This window comes from Arvicola amphibius, chromosome 1, assembly GCF_903992535.2.
Source record: "Arvicola amphibius chromosome 1, mArvAmp1.2, whole genome shotgun sequence".
NCBI lineage: Eukaryota > Metazoa > Chordata > Mammalia > Rodentia > Cricetidae > Arvicola > Arvicola amphibius.
Window position 1 is genome coordinate 107,335,525 of NC_052047.1, and position 17,786 is coordinate 107,353,310.

Genomic DNA, 17,786 nt, shown 5'->3' on the forward strand with positions numbered 1-17,786 from the left:
GGTATATTTTTTTCCTAACCTCTGATATAATGTCTGTCTTTGAGGTTGAGATGCATTTCTTGTATGCAGAAGAAGGATGGATTTTTGTTTTCGTATCCAATCTGTTAGCCAGTGCCATTTTATAGGTTAGCTGAGTCCATTTACATTAAGGGATATTAATGACCAGTGATTGCTATCTCCTGTTGACTTAGTTTTCATTATTGGTGATGTTAATTTGTGCATTTTTTTTCTTCTTCGGGACTTGCTGTTATGAGATCATCAATTGTCTGTGTTTTTGTTGGTGTAGCCATCTTCCTTGGGTTGGAGTTTTCCTTTTAGTAGTTTGTGTAGGGCTGGGTTTGTGACTAAGTATTGGTAAAATCTAGATTTGTCATGGAATATCTTGGTTTGTCCTTCTATAGTAATTGTCAGTTTTTCTGGGCTGGCATCCATGGTCTCTTAATGTCTGCATAATGCTTGACCATGACATTCTGGCTTTCATTATCTCCAGTGAGAAGTCAGGTGTAATTCTGATAGGTCTGCCTTTATATGTTACTTTGCCTTTTTTCTTTGCAGCTCTTAATATTCTTTCTTTACTCTGTATGTTTAGTGTTTTGATTATTATATGGCAAGAGGATTTTTTTGAATCCAGTCTATTTGGTGTTCTGTAAGCTTCTTGTATCTTCATAGGCATATCTTTTTTTAGGTAGGGAATATTTTCTTCTATGATTTTGTTAAATAAATTGACTGTGTCTCTGAGTTGAACTTCTATACCTATTATTCTAAGATTCGGCCTTTTCATGGTATCCCATATTTCCTGGATATTTTGGGTCAAGCTTTTATTAGATTTAATGTTTTAATTTTTATTTAATTTAATGAGCCTATTTCCTCTATTGTATCTTCAGCGCTTGAGATTCTCTCTTCCATTTCTTGTATTCTGCTGTTCATGCTTGCATTTGTGGTTCCTGATCTTTTTATCATGATTTCTGTTTCTATAATTCCTTCAGCTTGTGTTTGCTTTATTGTTTCTATTTCAGTTTTCAAGTCCTGAAAATTTTCTTCTATATTTTGGTTTCTTTTTCTTGATTTTCTTTAGGTGATTTGCTGATATCTTCCAATTTTTTGTTTGTCTTTTCCTCAATTTCCTTAAGAGAATTTCTCATTTCATCTTTAAGAATTTCAAACTTTCTCTTGAAGTTATTTTTTAGGTCATTTTCTTCTGGTTCATCCATATTTTGTTGTTCAGGTCTTGCTGTTGTAGGGTCTTTAGTTTTTACTGGTGTTGTGTTGCTCTTTGTGGTGTAGCATGTGATCTTACCTTTTCTACTCATCCTTTCCTCTAATAGGTGTGGTTGGGCTGTCTGAGATTCTGTTGAACAATCATCTAGGTGCCAGTGAATCCAAAGCTCACATGGTTGTTCCTCATGGTACAGTCAGTGTCACAGTTCTAGTTACCCTGTTGGTTACTCCTGTTCCTGGAGATAGCTCAGTGCTCCTGTACTTTGCTCTTCTCCCTTGGAGTTCGGGCCTATTTTGTCCTAGGTTGCTGGCTCTGATCTGTTTCTGTAAATCCTGGTCTGGATCCCCTCCTGCAGAAGTTCCTGGCTTGGAGTTGGACTTGTTCTGGTGGAATTGCTGACTCTGGATCTAGTTGCTGGCTCTATCCTGATCCGCCCATGTCCTGAGACTGGATTTGCTCCTGGCTTCTGCTCCTGGTGGAGCTTATTCTCTCTGTGTCCTAGATAGCTGGTTCAGTCCCACTCAGGTTCCAGTGGAGATCGCAGACTCTGAGTCGGGTCGTTGGCTCAATTCTGGTCTGCCAGTGTCCCAGGGCTGGGTTGGCTCCTGGGACTGAATTTGCTCCTGGCTTCTGCTCCAGGTGGAGCTTGTTTCCCCTTCTCTTTTTATAGCTAAAAATGACAGTAAGGCAGAAAAATGAAAGTATTGTTATGAAAGTCATTCAAATGCTCAGTCCTGGTGTTCAGTCTGGGAAGCAAAGCATGGCTTTCGGGGACTAGAAAACAGTGAAAAGGGAGAAGAGCAGAAACATGGGTAGGAATGGGGTGTGCATGGAAGCAGGATAAAGGTAGTAGGTGGTGGTGGTGCACCCCTTTAATCACAGCACTTGGGAGGCAGAGACAGTGGAATCTCTGAGAGTTTGGTGTTTCAGGACAGCCAAAGCTACACAGAGAAACCCTATATTGAAGGAAAAACAAAAACAAAAAAACAAAAAAAAAGAAAAGAAAAAAGGAAAAAAAAAGGTAGCTTAGGCTCATGCATGGTATGGTGGTTTGAATAGGAATGGCCCCCATAGACACATGTATTTGAGTGTTTGAATGCTTGGCCCATAGGGAGTGGCACTATTAGGAGATGTGGCCTTCTTGGAGGAAGTGTGTCACTGTGGAGGTAAACTTTGAGGTCTTATAACTCAAGCTATGCCCAGTGTGGCACAGTCTTCTTCTGCTGCCCACAGATCAAGATGTAGACCTCTCAGCTCCTTCCCCAGCACCACACAACCATGCTTCCCACCATGATAACAACAGACTTAACCTCTGAAACTAAGCCAGCCCAAATTAAACATTTTCCTTTAGAGAGGAGAGGAAGGACTATGAGATCCAGAAGGGCCAAAGACATCCCCCCACACACACACACAATTAACCTGAATTCATAGGAGCTCGCAGAGACTGAGCCACCAACCAGAGAGCTCACTAAGAACCCAGAGACAGAAATTGGGGTTCAACCTGAAGGTCAGAAAAGCAAAACAGAGACGGGCAGTGATGGTGCACACCTTTAATACCAGTACTTGGGAGGCAGAGGCAGGTGGATCTCTGTGAGTTCGAGGCCAGCCTGGTCTACAAGAGCTAGTTCCAGGACAGGCTCCAAAGCTACAGAGAAACCCTATCTCAAAAAAACAAGAAAAAAAGAGAAAGAAAAGAAAAAAGAAAAGAAAGAAAAGCAAAACAGCTAGTCACTGACTTACCTCTACTTCAGTCCAAATCTCAGAATGAGACTGCATGTAAGAGCTGTTTGGTATTCCTCTCTGGTGCTGGGATTAAAGGCGTGCACCACTACCACCTGCTTTCTATGGCTAACTAGTGTAGCTACTGGGATTAAAGGTGTGTGTCACCACTGCCTGGTCTCTAAGGCTGATCAGTGTGGCTGTTTACTCTCTGTTCCTCAAGCAAGCTTTATTTATTAAAATACAAATTAAATATCATTATATATACATGTGACTGACCTAGGCACTCTGCACATAGGTTATAGATGTGTAGCGTGGTCTTCTTGTAGGACTCCTAACAGTGGGAGCAGGGGCTATCTCTGACTCTGTTACATGCTTTGGGGGACCCCTTCCTCCCACTGGGTCACCTCATCCAGCGTCAATAGGAGAGGAGTGCCTAGTTTCACTGCAATTTGATATACCATGGCTGACTGATATATGTGGGAGGCCTGCCCTTTTCTGAAGAGAAAGGAAGAGGACTGGGTTTGGAGGGATGGGGAAAGAGGGGAGACTGGTAGAAGAGACTGAGAGGAGGGAGAGGAAACTTGATCAAGCTGTAAAAAAATTAATCGATTAATTAATAAAAGTTAAAAAATGTGTTTCTTTATACATATGAGTCGCTGTGGTCATGGTGTCTCTTTACAGCAATAAAACCCTAAGATGCCTGGGAAGCTGGAGTTGAGGGGTTTCTTCACAGTGAAACAGTTGTGAGTGAGGAAGAGCAACAGTTTGGCTACAGGGCAGCAGAAGTAGGAGAAACATTTGCATTCAATACCTTTCTGCAACTGAGAGGACACAGTCAGGAGCGCAGTGGATAATGGCCATAAAATGGTGCAGAGAGAGGCTGGAGAGCTGGCTCGGGGTGAAAGCACTGGGTTTGACAGAGAGAGCCTGCCTCATTGGGAAGCAGGGAGTGGTCCAGGAGGAATCTTGGCATTGACCTTGGGCCTCATGCACAGGCACCTACCTACACACATGTCCACACGCACATTCATAAATAGGCAGGCATGCCGGGCGGTGGTGGCGCACGCCTTTAATCCCAGCACTCGGGAGGCAGAGGCAGGCGGATCTCTGTGAGTTCGAGACCAGCCTGGTCTACAAGAGCTAGCTCCAGGACAGGCTCCAAAGCCACAAAGAAACCCTGTCTCGAAAAACCAAAAAATAAAAATAAAAAATAAAAAAAATAAATAGGCAGGCACACATGCTAGACAAGCATTCCAACACTGAGTGTGTGGTAGTTTGAGTGTAATTGACCCATTCTCTTAGGGAATGGCACTGTTAGGAGGTGTGGCTTGTGAAAGTAGGTGTAGCCTTGTTGGAGGAAGTGTATACCTGTGTGGGTGGGCTTTGAGGTCTCTTTTTTTTTCTCAAACTTCCCTCAGTGTGACTTTCAGCTGACTCCCTGTTGCCTCAGCTACAACTACAGCAGCACATCTGCCGGAGCGGCGCCACACTCCCCAGCATGATGATAACGGACCGAACCTCTGAAACTGTAAGGGAACCGCCCTAATTAAACGTTTTCTCTATAAGAGTGGCTGTGGCCATGATGTCTCATCCCAGCAGTAGAAACCCTAACTAAAACAGAGTTATATCACCAACCCTCTTATTATGTTTTATTTGGAAAAGGCCTTGCTATGTTGCCCAGACTGGCCTTAAACTCATTCTGTAGCCCAAGCAGCTATCATTGGCTTGGTGACCCCTCGGCTACCCAGTCTCTGCAGTAACTGGGATCGCAGGCCTGTGCCACCAGGAGCAGCACTACACCCATTTTGAAGAAGTCATGGAGAGTAGGATGTTGATGATCAGAATAAGACCTCCAGTTTGGGGCTGGAGAGATGGCTCAGCAATTAGGAGTACTAGTTTCTCTTCCAGAGGACCCAGGTTCAATTCTCAGCATCCACACGGCAGCACCCAACTGTCTAGTAATGCTGGTTGCAGGGGATTAGATGCCCTCTTCTGGCCTCCACCAGTACTAGGCATATACTCAGTATACTGCACAGTACACATGCAGGCAAAACCCCCCAAATACATAAAATAAATAAAAACAAACTCCACCCACCCAGAGTTTCAGGCTTTTTTTTTTTTGGCCCTAAAACAAACCAGCCTCCAATCTCAGCTGATTTTGGAAGGGAATAGATTCTCAGCTGAGATCGGCTGTTACACCTCTAACCAGATGGTTGTAATGGAGCCTAATGTTTTGGTTGGCATCTGAGCAGAAAACCAAGCATTGTAACTTCTATGTGGGAAGCATCTACTGGCCTCTAGGGTGCAAACACCATGGAGGGTCAAAGGGATGGCAGACGACTCCTACCTGCAGACCGCATGAGGTGCCATGGTGTAGGAGGTCCTTTTGTATTTGTGTTGCTTTCATTGGTTAATGAATAAAGAAACTGCCTCGGCCTTTTGACAGGGCAGAACTTAGGTAGGTGCGGGGGGGGGGGGGGGGGCGGACAGAACTGAATGTTGGGAGAAAGAAGGGCAGAGTCAGAGAAGCCATGGATCCTCCACCTGAGATGGTTGCCGGTTAGAATCCACTGCCACGTGGCAATACACAGATTAATGGAGATGGGTTAAACTAATATGTAAGAGTTAGCCAATAAGAAGTTAGAGCTAATGGCCAAGCAGTGTTTTAATTAATACAGTTTCTGTGTGGTTATTTCTGGGCTAAGCTAGCCGGGCAGCCAGGACAAAAAAGCATCCTCTCTCTGTTCAACAGCCCCAGAAGAATCCCTCAGAGACTGTTCTATGCATACATATCACTGTTCCAGTTTTCAGAGTCGTTCCTTCTGTCCCCAGTCTGCCACTGATGCACACCTTGTGTTCTTGCTTTCTCACTTGGGTTTAACTCAAGGCAATGAAATTGTGACAGCTGATTTCTACCAGAACCACTCAGAGCTACAACTTGACCACCACCCCCCATAGAAGAGAGTCCACAGCAACTCCAAGCCATTACACTTTGAATAGCATTGTTGCCCCTAAGCACTGGGCTCCTGATGCCCTAGGAGCAGTTGTGGTCAATTTGCAAGTTAGGTCAGAGTCTTAGCTCTCTTACATGCTATGCATACTCAACAGTTTCTCTTCCTACTCTGGTCCTTTTTTCTCACTGTGTGTAGACTGGAATACATGTTCTGGGCTGGGAATGTGGCTCATTTGGTAGACTGTTTGTCCAAAAGACACAACGTACGGGGTTTGATCTCAAGCATGGCACAAACTGGGCATGGTGGTGCATGCCTGTTATTCTAGCACTGGAAAGGTCACAGCAGTAAGGTTAGAGAAGTTCGAGGACATCCTTGGCTGAATGGAAAGTTTGAAGACAGCCTAGGCTACAGGAGACCCTGTAAGAAGAAGAAGGAGGAGGAGGGGGACACAGGAGTGAAGGGCAAGGAGGAAAGGGGAGGAGGCTCAGAGGAATTAGAAGAAATAAAAGGAAAAGCAAGCAGATACGACCTGTGGTTTGGATTAGAAAGCCATCTATGTATTGTCCTTGCTTCCCAAAGCCTTGTTTGAGCTTGGGAGTCTCAAAAGAGTGGTTGCTTGAGCAGGAGAGATGGCTCAGTTTTTAAGAGCTCACAGTGCTCTTGATTAGGATCCATGTTTGCTCCCCTGCACCCACGTCGGGCATCTTATAACTGCCTGTAACTCCAGCACCAGGGGATGCAATTCCTCTCACCTATGTGGGCACCTGCACTCATGTGCACACACCCATACACATTCCTATACATTCTAAAATGATCACACCCATACACATTCTTATACATTCTAAAATTATCGCAACCATACACATTCTTATACATTCTAAAATTATCGCACCCATACACATTTCTATACGTTCTAAAATGATCACACCCATACACATTCCTATATATTCTAAAAATGATTAATATGTATTTTAAAAAGAGAGTTGCTTAGCTTTTCAATTCAAATAAAGAAGGCTGTTTCACAATCAACACCCCATGATTCATGTGAAGAAGCCATCTGGTTTTATTAGGATGAAAATGGAGAGGTAGCTGGGCTGCACTGGGCTAATTCCTATCAGGGCTTTTTATTGACTGCAGCCAAGGAGGCTGTTTACTCTCTGGGGCTGAGGAACCACCTTGGCGGCATTCAGTTTGTCTATACTGCTGTAGCAGTACAAATTGGGCCCATGGATAAGGTATAAGCTGGGACCTTTGGAAGAACATGAGTTGGGACCAAGGGACTTGTCCAAACATAGGGCCCCATCAATTTTCTCATGGGGCCAAGAAAGCTCTGTCCATATTGCCTGAGCTCCTGACTTCAGGTCCAGCCACCATAACCGCCGTCCTGGAAAAAAATAGGCAATACACTTAACATGGATCCTATATCACGAGGATCTTCATTTACCATTTCTCATGCCCTCCTGATCATCTATGCCATGAAGAGTTAGCAGAAGAAGACCCCTTGGCACCCAAAAGTTCCTCACCTGCTGTGACATAGAGCCTGGAAGAACCAGGACAGATAAAAGTCGAATCCACAGTGTCAAGGCTGATCCCAGGAGGGCTCCCGAGTTCCTTCTCCAGCCGCTTTGGATAACCACTTACTAGGGTATTGCCTCCCTTTGTCAGGAAGACGTATACTTGAGTGCCCTGGGGGACATAGGAGAGTAATGAACATAGACCTGTAACCTGTAGCCTAGTCCTCCTTTCCATGTTAAACCTCACTTCCGATACACACCTGGATCAGATAGACTTTCCCATCCCAGGAGAAGGCAGCATCTACTGCCGAAGGCCCCTGGGGCCAATGATGAGCAATGGGCCAGCTATGCCACCCATCACGGCTGGTGTCCAGACGCCAGTAGTGGGAGCCTATGGGATACCAAGAGGTAGTGTGAAAGCTAACGCAGTGGAAGGACAAGCCAGAGGTGCAGGATTGAGTCGTGAGAGGGAAAGAATGCATGCCAAGGCCAAGAAGAAACAGGGAGAGGGAGAGGAGAGCCATGCTGGAGTCAGCAGGCTGGATAGAGAGGCAACCACGGAGAGCAGCAGACAAGACTTCAGCAAGTGTGTGTGGTGTATGTGAGTGAGGCACATGCACATGTGTGTGGAGGAGGACATGTGCACTCATGCATGTGTGCAGAGGCCACAGGAGGATGTCAGCTATCCTGTATTATCAGCCATTCTCCCCTCTCTCCGCCCCATTCTCTTGAAAACCAGATCACTCACTGACTCTAGAAATAGGCTGGCAGCCAGAAAACCCCAATGATTCTCCCACCTCTGCTCCCCCACGGTAATGGTGTTACAGGTGTGCACACTGGTTTACCTGGTCTTTTTCATGGATCCTGGGGAATCTAAACTCAGTTCCTCACACTTGAGCAGCTAGCGTGCTAACTCACTGAGCCATCTGTCCGATCGTTTGGTCTCATAGTAATGTACTAAAAGAATTAAGACCCCCACTCACCTCCTTTCCCCTCACTGCTCTCTAATTATACTTGTGCTTCTGTCTTCCATTGAAATTGTTCATCAAGGTCAGCACTGTCCTCCAAATCTAATGGTTAAGTTCTACCTCCTGGCTTTCGGCAGCAACTGACTGCTCACCACCTTTCTCCTTACAGGCAGGGTCTCAGTTCTCATGTAGGTTATGGAACCATGGGTGGCATTCATGACCTTCTGATCCTCTGCCTCCACCTGCCATGCCCAGTTTATACAGTGCTAGAGATCTCCAGAGCTGTCTGTATGCTAAGCAAGCCCTCTGCCAACTGAGCTACATCCCTAACCAGTCCTTCTTCATTAAACATTCCAAAAAAGAATCTTGGCTCCGACAATTCCAGACTTATCCAGTATGCTGCTTATCTTTTTGACTATCCTTTTTGGTCTTATGTCTAAGACATCTGAGTTTCTGTTTTGTTCTCTTTCCTTCTCTAAATACCTTTGGCTCCCTCGGCGGGTGTTCTCACGAACACTATCCATATGCTGAGGACAAGCCTGACCTCTTCTCCATTCAGAACAACATTTCCTTTGAACTTTGGGCTCAAATTCAACTGTCCACCTGACACATTCATTTATTTGGTCCTATTTAGTACTCCAAACCTAGCATGATCCAATCACTCTGTCCCCAGAGGTAGTGTGAAAGCTAACGCAGTGTCCCCCCCACACACACACTTTATGTTTTCCCCCAATGATCCCACATGCTTACCATATATGCATACTCTTTTGACACTTACATGTTCTTACTATGACATGTGTTCTCAGCCCAATTATGTATAGTCACAACATGTATGTTTCGTTGCAGCTATGTGTTTTCATTAAGATGTGCATTCCTGCTGAGAGGATACACTCTACATGTAGCTATATATTTCTCAGTAGAACCTGTTAGTCACAATGCACTATATTTGCTCAGAATTAAAAAGGTAATTTCACTTTTCTGGGCCCTTGCCGTTTATGCCACTTTTGCTACATATATCTCAGGTTGGACATAATGTGGTTGTTTCCTCCCCATTTTGTAGATGTCTTCAGTATAGAGTGCCCCATCACTACCTGCCTGAGGAGTTATATGTCCCCAAATATCATGAGGTGGCTTTTACCAACTGATGACAAAGGACAAGGGATGAGTCTCTTCATTGGACATTCAAAGTAAAAATCTCCCTGAAGCTACATCCTAAGGGTCTGAAGTACACAATGTTTCTTTTCTGTTCCTTGCAGTGGGAACATCTCATTCCTAAGTGATGCTGAGTCCAGAGACCAGGATGTAAGAACTAAGCATCTTGGAAAGATGGGTTCCTGAATAAATGAAAGGGAGCCAGAGTACCCAGAAAGGCACATGCGAGAGCAAATGACACAAGGAGGCACAGACACAGGCAGATGCAGAGAGCAAACGAGCCAGGAGTCTCAGAGAGACATGCAAGAACAAGGATACAAGCAGGCGTGGACACACTGAGTTGATAGGACTCAGCAGGGCAAGGTAAACATGAGAAATTGCTGGAATAGAAGGGTCCCGCCGAGTACACAGACAGGGGAGTAGAATCAGACAGGTAGAAGACGTGGAAGGAAGGCTGGACAAGCAAAGATAAGGCTGAAAGTACACATGTGAGGGGATGGGAGTGCAAAGTGAAGGAGAGGTTCAGGGACAAAATACAGGACATGGTGAAGAAAGAGCAGGGGCTATGTAAGAGAAGAGAGGTACAAGAAAAAGAGCCAGGAGGATGGAGATGGGAAATTTGGAGTAGTCTCTCACCACTGAAGGCATAGGTGGCACCACGGTGGTCAGACATTAATGCAGTCAAGCCGGGATCTGGGCTACAGCGTGTATGCATAGGATGGGTGCTATTCGTTGTATTTCTGGGTCTACCATGGCCTGGAAGAGAAGGAGGGAGGTTGGGGTTAAAGTAGGTTCTGCTGATGAAGAGATAGCCAGGGTTAGTAGGAATATGGGCTTCCCCTGTTTGCGGATAATAGGAGAACTCACTCGTAAGATGTTAGCGAACAGAGTTAAGATGGGAGGTGAGCATATGAGGTCAGCAAGCTCAGCCAGCATGGATAAATTCCGGTAGGTCCCAGATGCCAGGGCTTTCTCTCTCACCTCTGCCAGGGCAGGACATGAAGTAATCACGGGCATCCAGAGGGTATCTGGGAGGCACCTCTCCTGAGACGGGGTTGAAGCGCAGGAACTTGTTACCCTGGAAGCAGTAGTAGCGTTCAAGCCACCTCAAGGCTGCGGTGCAATTCCCAACAGCTGGCCAGAAACGTTCCTTTTTGGTTCTTGTAGCAAAGTCCCAGAACCACTTGCGGTTACCTGTGACCAAGAAATCAAAAGCAATTCAACGAGGCTGGGTTATGCACACCTTGGGCCTGCACTGGGGTACCGGACAGGTGGGATACAGTGGGTGGAGGCTGCATAGAGCAAACAAGCATAGCAGGGAGGCAGCTGAAGAGAGTGATCACACATCGAAAGCCAGCAGCAAGGTGCACATGATCAACCCAGTGATAGACGAGTCGGGAGAAGTCAGAGGAAAAGGAAACGAACTGAAATGTGAGGTAGGAGTTAGGAAGCGGACAAGAAAGAAAGCGGAAGGCAAATTCGGTATGCAGGGAATAGTGTGGAGTTTCTGGAGACAAGGCCAGGGGATGTCAGAAGTCCAAGCTGGAAGGTCAATAGGGCTTTGGTCATGGTGAGATGTGTACATAAGGCCAAGGAGCAGAGGTTGGCCCTGGGGTCACAAGGAATAAAGAAGAAATGTTAGTCCAATTACCTTCATTAGGGTGACTTCTGCCCCTTACTCTACATGACCTCCAGCCTGTAACAGGCTTTCCCATTTCCTTCCATATAAAGCCAACAGTGACTCTCCCACCATCAGCATGGGCACCAGGACGCCATCTACGTTCTTGGACATACCTTGGAAGAAGAGGACACCTTCACTCTGGCATTCTCCATGGTGGCACTCCACAGCGGCATCCAGTGGGTATGGGATTCCAGGGAATTCTTCTTGGAGCAACTTTGGATATCCATTTTCCTTCTTTTCTGGGGGGTACACCCAGATTTTGTCTCCCTGCATTCGGAAACACTCTTTTCTGAACTATTCACCTCCAGATACATTGCGTGTGTGCACTTAGGTTCTATTGCACTTAGACAGCATCTCCTCACAGTTTCGTGCATTTTCAGTCTGCCGGTGGAGTACACCATTTTGCCCCTAGTACAATACTCCCAGCCAACAGTCACCAAACTACAATGCATACACATCTGGCTATGTATAACCAGACACTCCTGTGTTACCCTTAATTATAGCACTCTTAGTTTTGGCAAGCACATCCACAGTAGGTATCTTCCAATCACTCACCCATTCACATATTCATTTGCCCATTTATTTATAGATTCATTCAAGAAGTACATACAGAATAACTATTACAGGCTGAGCATTATGAGAAGCACTGAGCACCCAGGGATAACAGGTGCTCTTGAAAGCAACTGCTACATCCCAGCCATTCAGTTACCGAGGTGAAAAGCATGCAAAAAGCACATTGATAATATAGGGAAATGTCTAGTTATATCTGGAAAAGTCCCAGAAAGTTTCAGCATGAAGAGAAAGCATATGACCGAAAAGATAAAAATAAGCGAGAAAATACCAGGTGGACATAGGACAACAGCATAGAGGACCCTAACAGGTACAGAGTACTCAGAAGACTTTGTGTGACCTCATACGACTGGTACACAATCAACATGGCAAGGGAAGAAAAAAAAACCAAAACCAAAACAGAACAAAACAGAAAAAAACAAGACCAGCTCCCTCAGACCCACATGCACTTAGCATATGGCAACCAGGTACAGGGTGGTACCTTTGCTGAAACAGGAAACACAGAGGAAAGGTTGCTTTGTAAAAATGATGCTTAATTTGGGAGGCTGCTGGATTTGGGGCAGCTAAGGAAAAGCTAAATCAAATATTTTTCAACAAGAAAGTGGAAAGAGATTTCCGAAATTCAGAAGAACAATCCAGATCTGGTTTGTAGAGCACAGAGCCCTCAAACCCATGGCAGTGGTTGGAATCACCCAGGGAGGATGCTTGGAAAGGCTCAGAGTGGATCCCCAAACAACAAACATTTGGGGACTGGTTGTACTGGCTAGTTTTATGTCACCTTTACACAAGCTAGGAGTCATCTGAAAGGAAGGAACCTCAATTGAGAAGATGCCTCAGTAATATCCATCTGTAAGGCATTTTCTTAATTAGTGATTGATAGGAAGGGCCCAGTCCATTGTGGGTGGTGCCATTCCTGTGCTGGTAGTCCCGGGTTCTATGAGAAAGCAGTCTGAGCAAGCCATGGGGAGCAAGCAAGAAAGCAGCACCCCTCTGTGGCCTCTGCATCAGCTCCTGCTTCCAGGTTCCTGTCCTGACTTCCCTTGCTGATGAACAGCGATGTGGAAGTACAAGCCAAATAAACCCTTTCCTCCCCAACTTGCTTTTGGCCGCAATATTTCATCACAGCAGTAGTGACCCTAATGAGGACACTGGTTAAGAAGAGGGAGTGGAAAGAGGCTGGAGAGGAAATGAAGCTGTCGGTCACTGCCACCCCAACCACACACACCCTTAGGTAGGTTAAGAGAACTTCTTTCTTCCTATGAGCAGACAGGTTGGGCCAGGGCTTGGGGCTTCATGAACACAAGAGTCAGTGTATTTTATCCTTTGCTTGCCCCCTTGGCCAGGTGCCACTGTCTTAGGAAAAATCTGCCCCACATATAAACAGGACCATATATACAGGATCATAGAGGTCAAGGAAAGAAATTGCCATGAGTTAGGAATGAATAACAAGGCCGGCTAGAACTAGATTAGGTATGAAGAATGGCCATTGGATATTGGCCTTTACTGCCCACAGGTGCACACGCTCTGTCTCCCTGTCTCTGTCTCTCTGTCTCTGTCTCTCTCTGTCTCTCTATCTCTCTCTGTCTCTCTATCTCTGTCTCTGTCTCTGTCTCTCTCTCTCTCTCACACACATACACACACACACAGAGAGAGAGAGAAAGAGGAAAATAAGGCACAGGGAGAGGAAACTTTGTACCTACTGGCAAGGGTCCTGCCACAGTTTGATGTGTCCTTCAAGGTAATATGTTTGCTTCCATGCAACAGTGCTGGGAGGCAGAACTTAATAAGATGTTATTAGCTCACCAGGGCCTAGCCTCGCAAATGGCTGAATGTCATTACTGGCTCAATATGACAATGGGAGCAGGGTAGTTAGCGTAAGTGTGGGCCACTATAAAAGCAGGTTTGGGCCCTTCTGGCTCTCTTGTGCCTTCTTTCTTCTACCTTGGTGCTATCTCTCTATAGGCTGTAAGAGAGCATGAGTTCTCTCGCCAAATACCAGTACTATGCCCTTGGGCTTCCCAAACTCCAGACCCACAGGCCAACGAAAATACTATTGATTAAAATCATCTAATATCAGATATTCTGTTGCAGCAGCAGGACATGGACCATGTCAGGCTCCACGCAAAGGACACGAGGGAGGAGGGACTCTAAGGTTGATTCAAGCCCTTTCCGGCCCAGCTCTTCCCTAGACCCCCGCAGTACCTTGATCAGGAAGACACTGTCGGGACCACGGCGGAATGCAGCATCCACTGAGCTGGTGGAGTTCTTCCACCTCTCTGAGATTAATTCCTGGACCCCTGTATGACCCCTCCACACGAACTCCCCTGAAAAAAACAACATTCTCTGAGGGTTCCAGAACAAACCTTTGGCTGATTGAGATAGTTTCAAATCACTGCTATTGATACCCTCCAAAAACCCCTGAGCCCTCCCACAGATGAAGACACCCTCTCAAGGGATCATGCCTGAAGGCCAAGATACTCTAACCTTTGTCTCTTTTAGACAGACTAATCCATGTAGCCTCGGCTGGTCTTGAACTTGTTATTCCCCTGCCTCAGGATTTCTAGTTCTGGGAAATTTATCTATTACTAGCATATACCAATATGTTTAGCTTTCTCCTACCTTTGAAGAACAGCATGGTTCCATTGTGATCCAGGGTGGTAGCATCAAAGCTCCAGCCATCTGAGCAGCGCTCTGGATTGGAAGAATATCAGTTAAGATGATAAAATGCAGAGACAGAGAAGACATATCCAGGGAACTGGGGCCTCACCGATCACATCTGAGTCTGGCTTGGTCACACTTTCACCAACACTTTCAGCAACAGTCTCACGGGCGCTAAAGAGAACACAAATAGATATCTGGGTCCATTGGGTCCTACTCCTCTTCCGTAGCTCATGACCCAAGCCTGGAAACTGGCCCCATCAACACTTAAGCCCAGATCACAATCCTCCATTGCTAACACCAGCTTTACTCACGAAGGGAGAGGGTTGGCAGCAGTCAGGGACCAACACAGGCCCAGCAGCCCCAGGGTTACAGGTGACACCACTGTCCGAGTCATGACTGGGTCAGAAAGGCCACAGACAGCACTGGGCATGAAGCTGAACTTATATAGAATTGGTAACAGCACCACCCCCATTTCCAACCCTATTGAGAAAGATTTGACTTCCATGGCTATGCCAATATTGGCAGATGACATCACAGCAAATAAGGTCGAAGTCTAAAAAAATCCAAGACTCTCTCTTCCCAGCACTAGCCCCCACCCCCTTCAGCAAATTTCCAGCTGTGACTAGCCCACATACTGACAACAGCTATAAGTGGTCATAAATCAGAACAGGATGGCTGGTTACCTTCCTGAGGCTGTTTATCTCTACAAGGGGAGAGGGAAGAAGAGGGGAGAACCAACCTTCTTTGTGTACTTGAGTATCAAGTCCAACTCAACTAAAGCCTACAGCAACTAAACAGACTGCTGCTTATAACCCTGCACACACAAATGAGCTTCCTCAGAAATATTCAAGACAACCTTTCCCAAGCATCAGTCATGGGGACCTCCTGTGGGGGTACCCCAAACCTTTACAGCTTTATCTCTGGACTACTGGTTTGGAGATGTTGTCTCATTACCGCCAAATAATCCAAAACCTGTTACAAACTCAATCCCTGACCAAAAAAAAAAAAAAATAGTTGCAAAAATCTTCTGAGGGAAGGGCCTGACAAAAATAGGGCCCAAAGAGAAGGCATTTTTTTCCCCTGTTGTCTCTCTCAATAATTTCAAATTAGCAGGAAACATTTTATTTAGCTCTCACAGAGCACACTGAGCTGTAACTAGGATTGCTACAACTGATTTTGGTTAAATGTTGCTGTCTCCATGCGTGCTTTCTGGGACAGCTTTTCTGACCTCCCCGCCTCTCCTTTCCTGTATGTCACCTACCAAAAACTTGAAATTACTTTTCTAGCCATGTATTGATTATTTTTGTTAGTTTTGTTTCTTAAGCAATCCAGGGTTTTCCACACACACAGCGGGCAGGCGCTCGGACAGCCCCAGCCCTGTCCTTGTTTAGTTTTCGCTCTGCCGACTGCTTGTCCTCTTACTTTACATTTCTGAGAATTTCCCCTCTTCTGAAGTAAGTGGACATTATTAATGGGGGTACTTTTATGACAAGTACATACTGAACTTTAGGGGTCACAGTTGCTTGTCACCGTCCTTTCCCAGGTGGTTCTGTTTTTCTCCCCAGTTTAGGTCCCACACCTTTCTCCTTTCTGAGATATCACCTGTCATTTCTAATACCTGCTATTCTCATCACTCGCTAGGATCTCTTCCAAAGCCGGCCTCATTTACACCCAAGATTTGCTGCCAGCTCAGTAGAGACTTGTAGGTAGTGCCAACTATGCTTTAGACTAAGTCTCCCAGATCTCTGCTCCTTAGTGATCCTTCTTACTTGGTCCCTCTACACAACCACAGCAGAAGCCTGAGATAACCCTGCCCTTCTGCTCATGCTGAGCGTAGCTCTGCTCCTCTGGCCCCAAGATCTCCTTTCAATTCTGCAAAACTTCCTCCGACTAGAAAACCGGAGTTCTGGGAGCTCCGGGGCACGACACCAGACTCTGCCATCACACACAATGTCCTCTTCTGACTAAAAGTGAACATGTTTGTTAGTGTCACTTCTTCCTTATGACTCAGCGGGCAAAGATAGACTCCCAAAGGACAAAGGAACAGCTCCTACACCTGAGGTCTGCCACCCACCTTCTCCTATGGCAGAGCATCTCTGGCTGGATCTGCACTGGCAGCTGGCACTCCCAGACTCCTCTCTTCCTTCCTCATAGCCTCTGATACCTTATATAGCCTTTCTGGGGATCCATTACTAACTTGTAGGCCAGTCTCCCTCTGCCTGGCAGAGTCCTCTAGAGAGATATACCACTAGATGCTCATTTTATAGTATGGCCTCTTCCCATACAGCCCCCTCATGCCATCCCTGGATCCATCCCCTGCCTCAGAACAGTGTTTCTGGCCCTGTAATACTATTGTTTCCTAACTCGTCTACCATTCATTCATCTGGTGGCTTAAATGCAATGCCAGAACCTCCAGGGACTGACTAGGCCTCAGTATTTCACAGCCAGGCAACACAGATGAAGACCAACTTCTAGACTGAGGCAGAGAATTACATTCATTTGTGAACTCTGAGCTGTGAATTTGTCAGCAACTTTGGTGCTGGTCACAGATCATAAGTCACAAGGTAACTCTTCTCAAGCACTCAACACAGTGCTGACCTTGCTTTTTATCCTCTCACCAGAGGGGGCCACCTCTGCTTGTCCCCAGTCCATCCAGCTCTCCTCCTGCCCGGACCAAGAGACTTGCTATAGTTACGCACAGGCGCCCCCTGGAGACCACAGGCACCAGTGCACTCAGGCCTTCAACCACAGACCAGAGACAGGGAAGATTCCCCTCCTGCTGACCGACTTCCCAAGCTTGCCCTATCATTTCTAACCCCTAACTACATGAGTTTAGGGGGCTCATCCTTTTCTCTGCTCCCTTCTTGTCCTCTGTAATCCTCCACTGTTCAGAGGGGACTTAGAGACCTCAATCTCCGGCTTGATTTCTGGGGAAATTCAAGCTCTCAAAAATACAGTCATTTCCTTTTTGGTGTAATCTTTTCAAGTCTCCCAACCAACAGCTTTTTTGCTTCCTGCAGGAAAGGCTGAACATAAGCCAGCAAAAGCCTTGATATCCTTGGGCATTGCAAGGCTCTATATTTAAGCTGAACGTTGACCTCATTATCCCTTGGGACAGCTATGTCCAACCTGCCCTAAAGCTAATCTGATTTCAGTCATTCCTCCTGGGGCCACTAAGTACTCGGTGTGCTTGGCCACCAGATGCTTTCACTGTGTACCCCAGAGCAGGCACTGGGTTCCCCCTCTCCTGTGGTTAGAAAGCTTAGGAATAACTCCAGGCACCTAAAGAGCTCACAGCTCCCAATGGACTCCTCCAACAAGAACATTTTCTCTTGCTTTATAATG

At 46.0% G+C, this 17,786-nt stretch overlaps 1 protein-coding gene across 1 annotated transcript; it reads right to left on the bottom strand.

The window, feature by feature from the left end:
- Positions 1-6,934: 6,934 nt before the first annotated feature.
- Hpx (hemopexin) lies at positions 6,935-14,912 on the bottom strand. The gene is made up of 10 exons (XM_038341974.1): positions 14,753-14,912; positions 14,548-14,612; positions 14,400-14,471; positions 13,983-14,104; positions 11,324-11,477; positions 10,511-10,723; positions 10,166-10,285; positions 7,670-7,800; positions 7,419-7,581; positions 6,935-7,279 (listed from the first exon to the last, which is right to left on the bottom strand). The coding sequence occupies exons 1-10, from the start codon at positions 14,869-14,871 to the stop codon at positions 7,020-7,022; spliced, it is 1,419 nt and encodes a 472-aa protein (XP_038197902.1). The 5' UTR covers positions 14,872-14,912; the 3' UTR covers positions 6,935-7,019.
- Positions 14,913-17,786: the final 2,874 nt, after the last annotated feature.

Coding starts and splice junctions, on each gene's coding strand:
- Hpx (XM_038341974.1), bottom strand. CDS start 14,871: ATGCCCAGTGCTGTCTGTGGCCTTTCTGACCCAGTCATGACTCGGACA. Junction 14,472..14,547: donor GCCAGACTCAGATGTGATCG/GTGAGGCCCCAG, acceptor CTTCCAATCCAG/AGCGCTGCTCAGATGGCTGG. Junction 10,724..11,323: donor AGGTGTCCTCTTCTTCCAAG/GTATGTCCAAGA, acceptor TCTTGGTCACAG/GTAACCGCAAGTGGTTCTGG.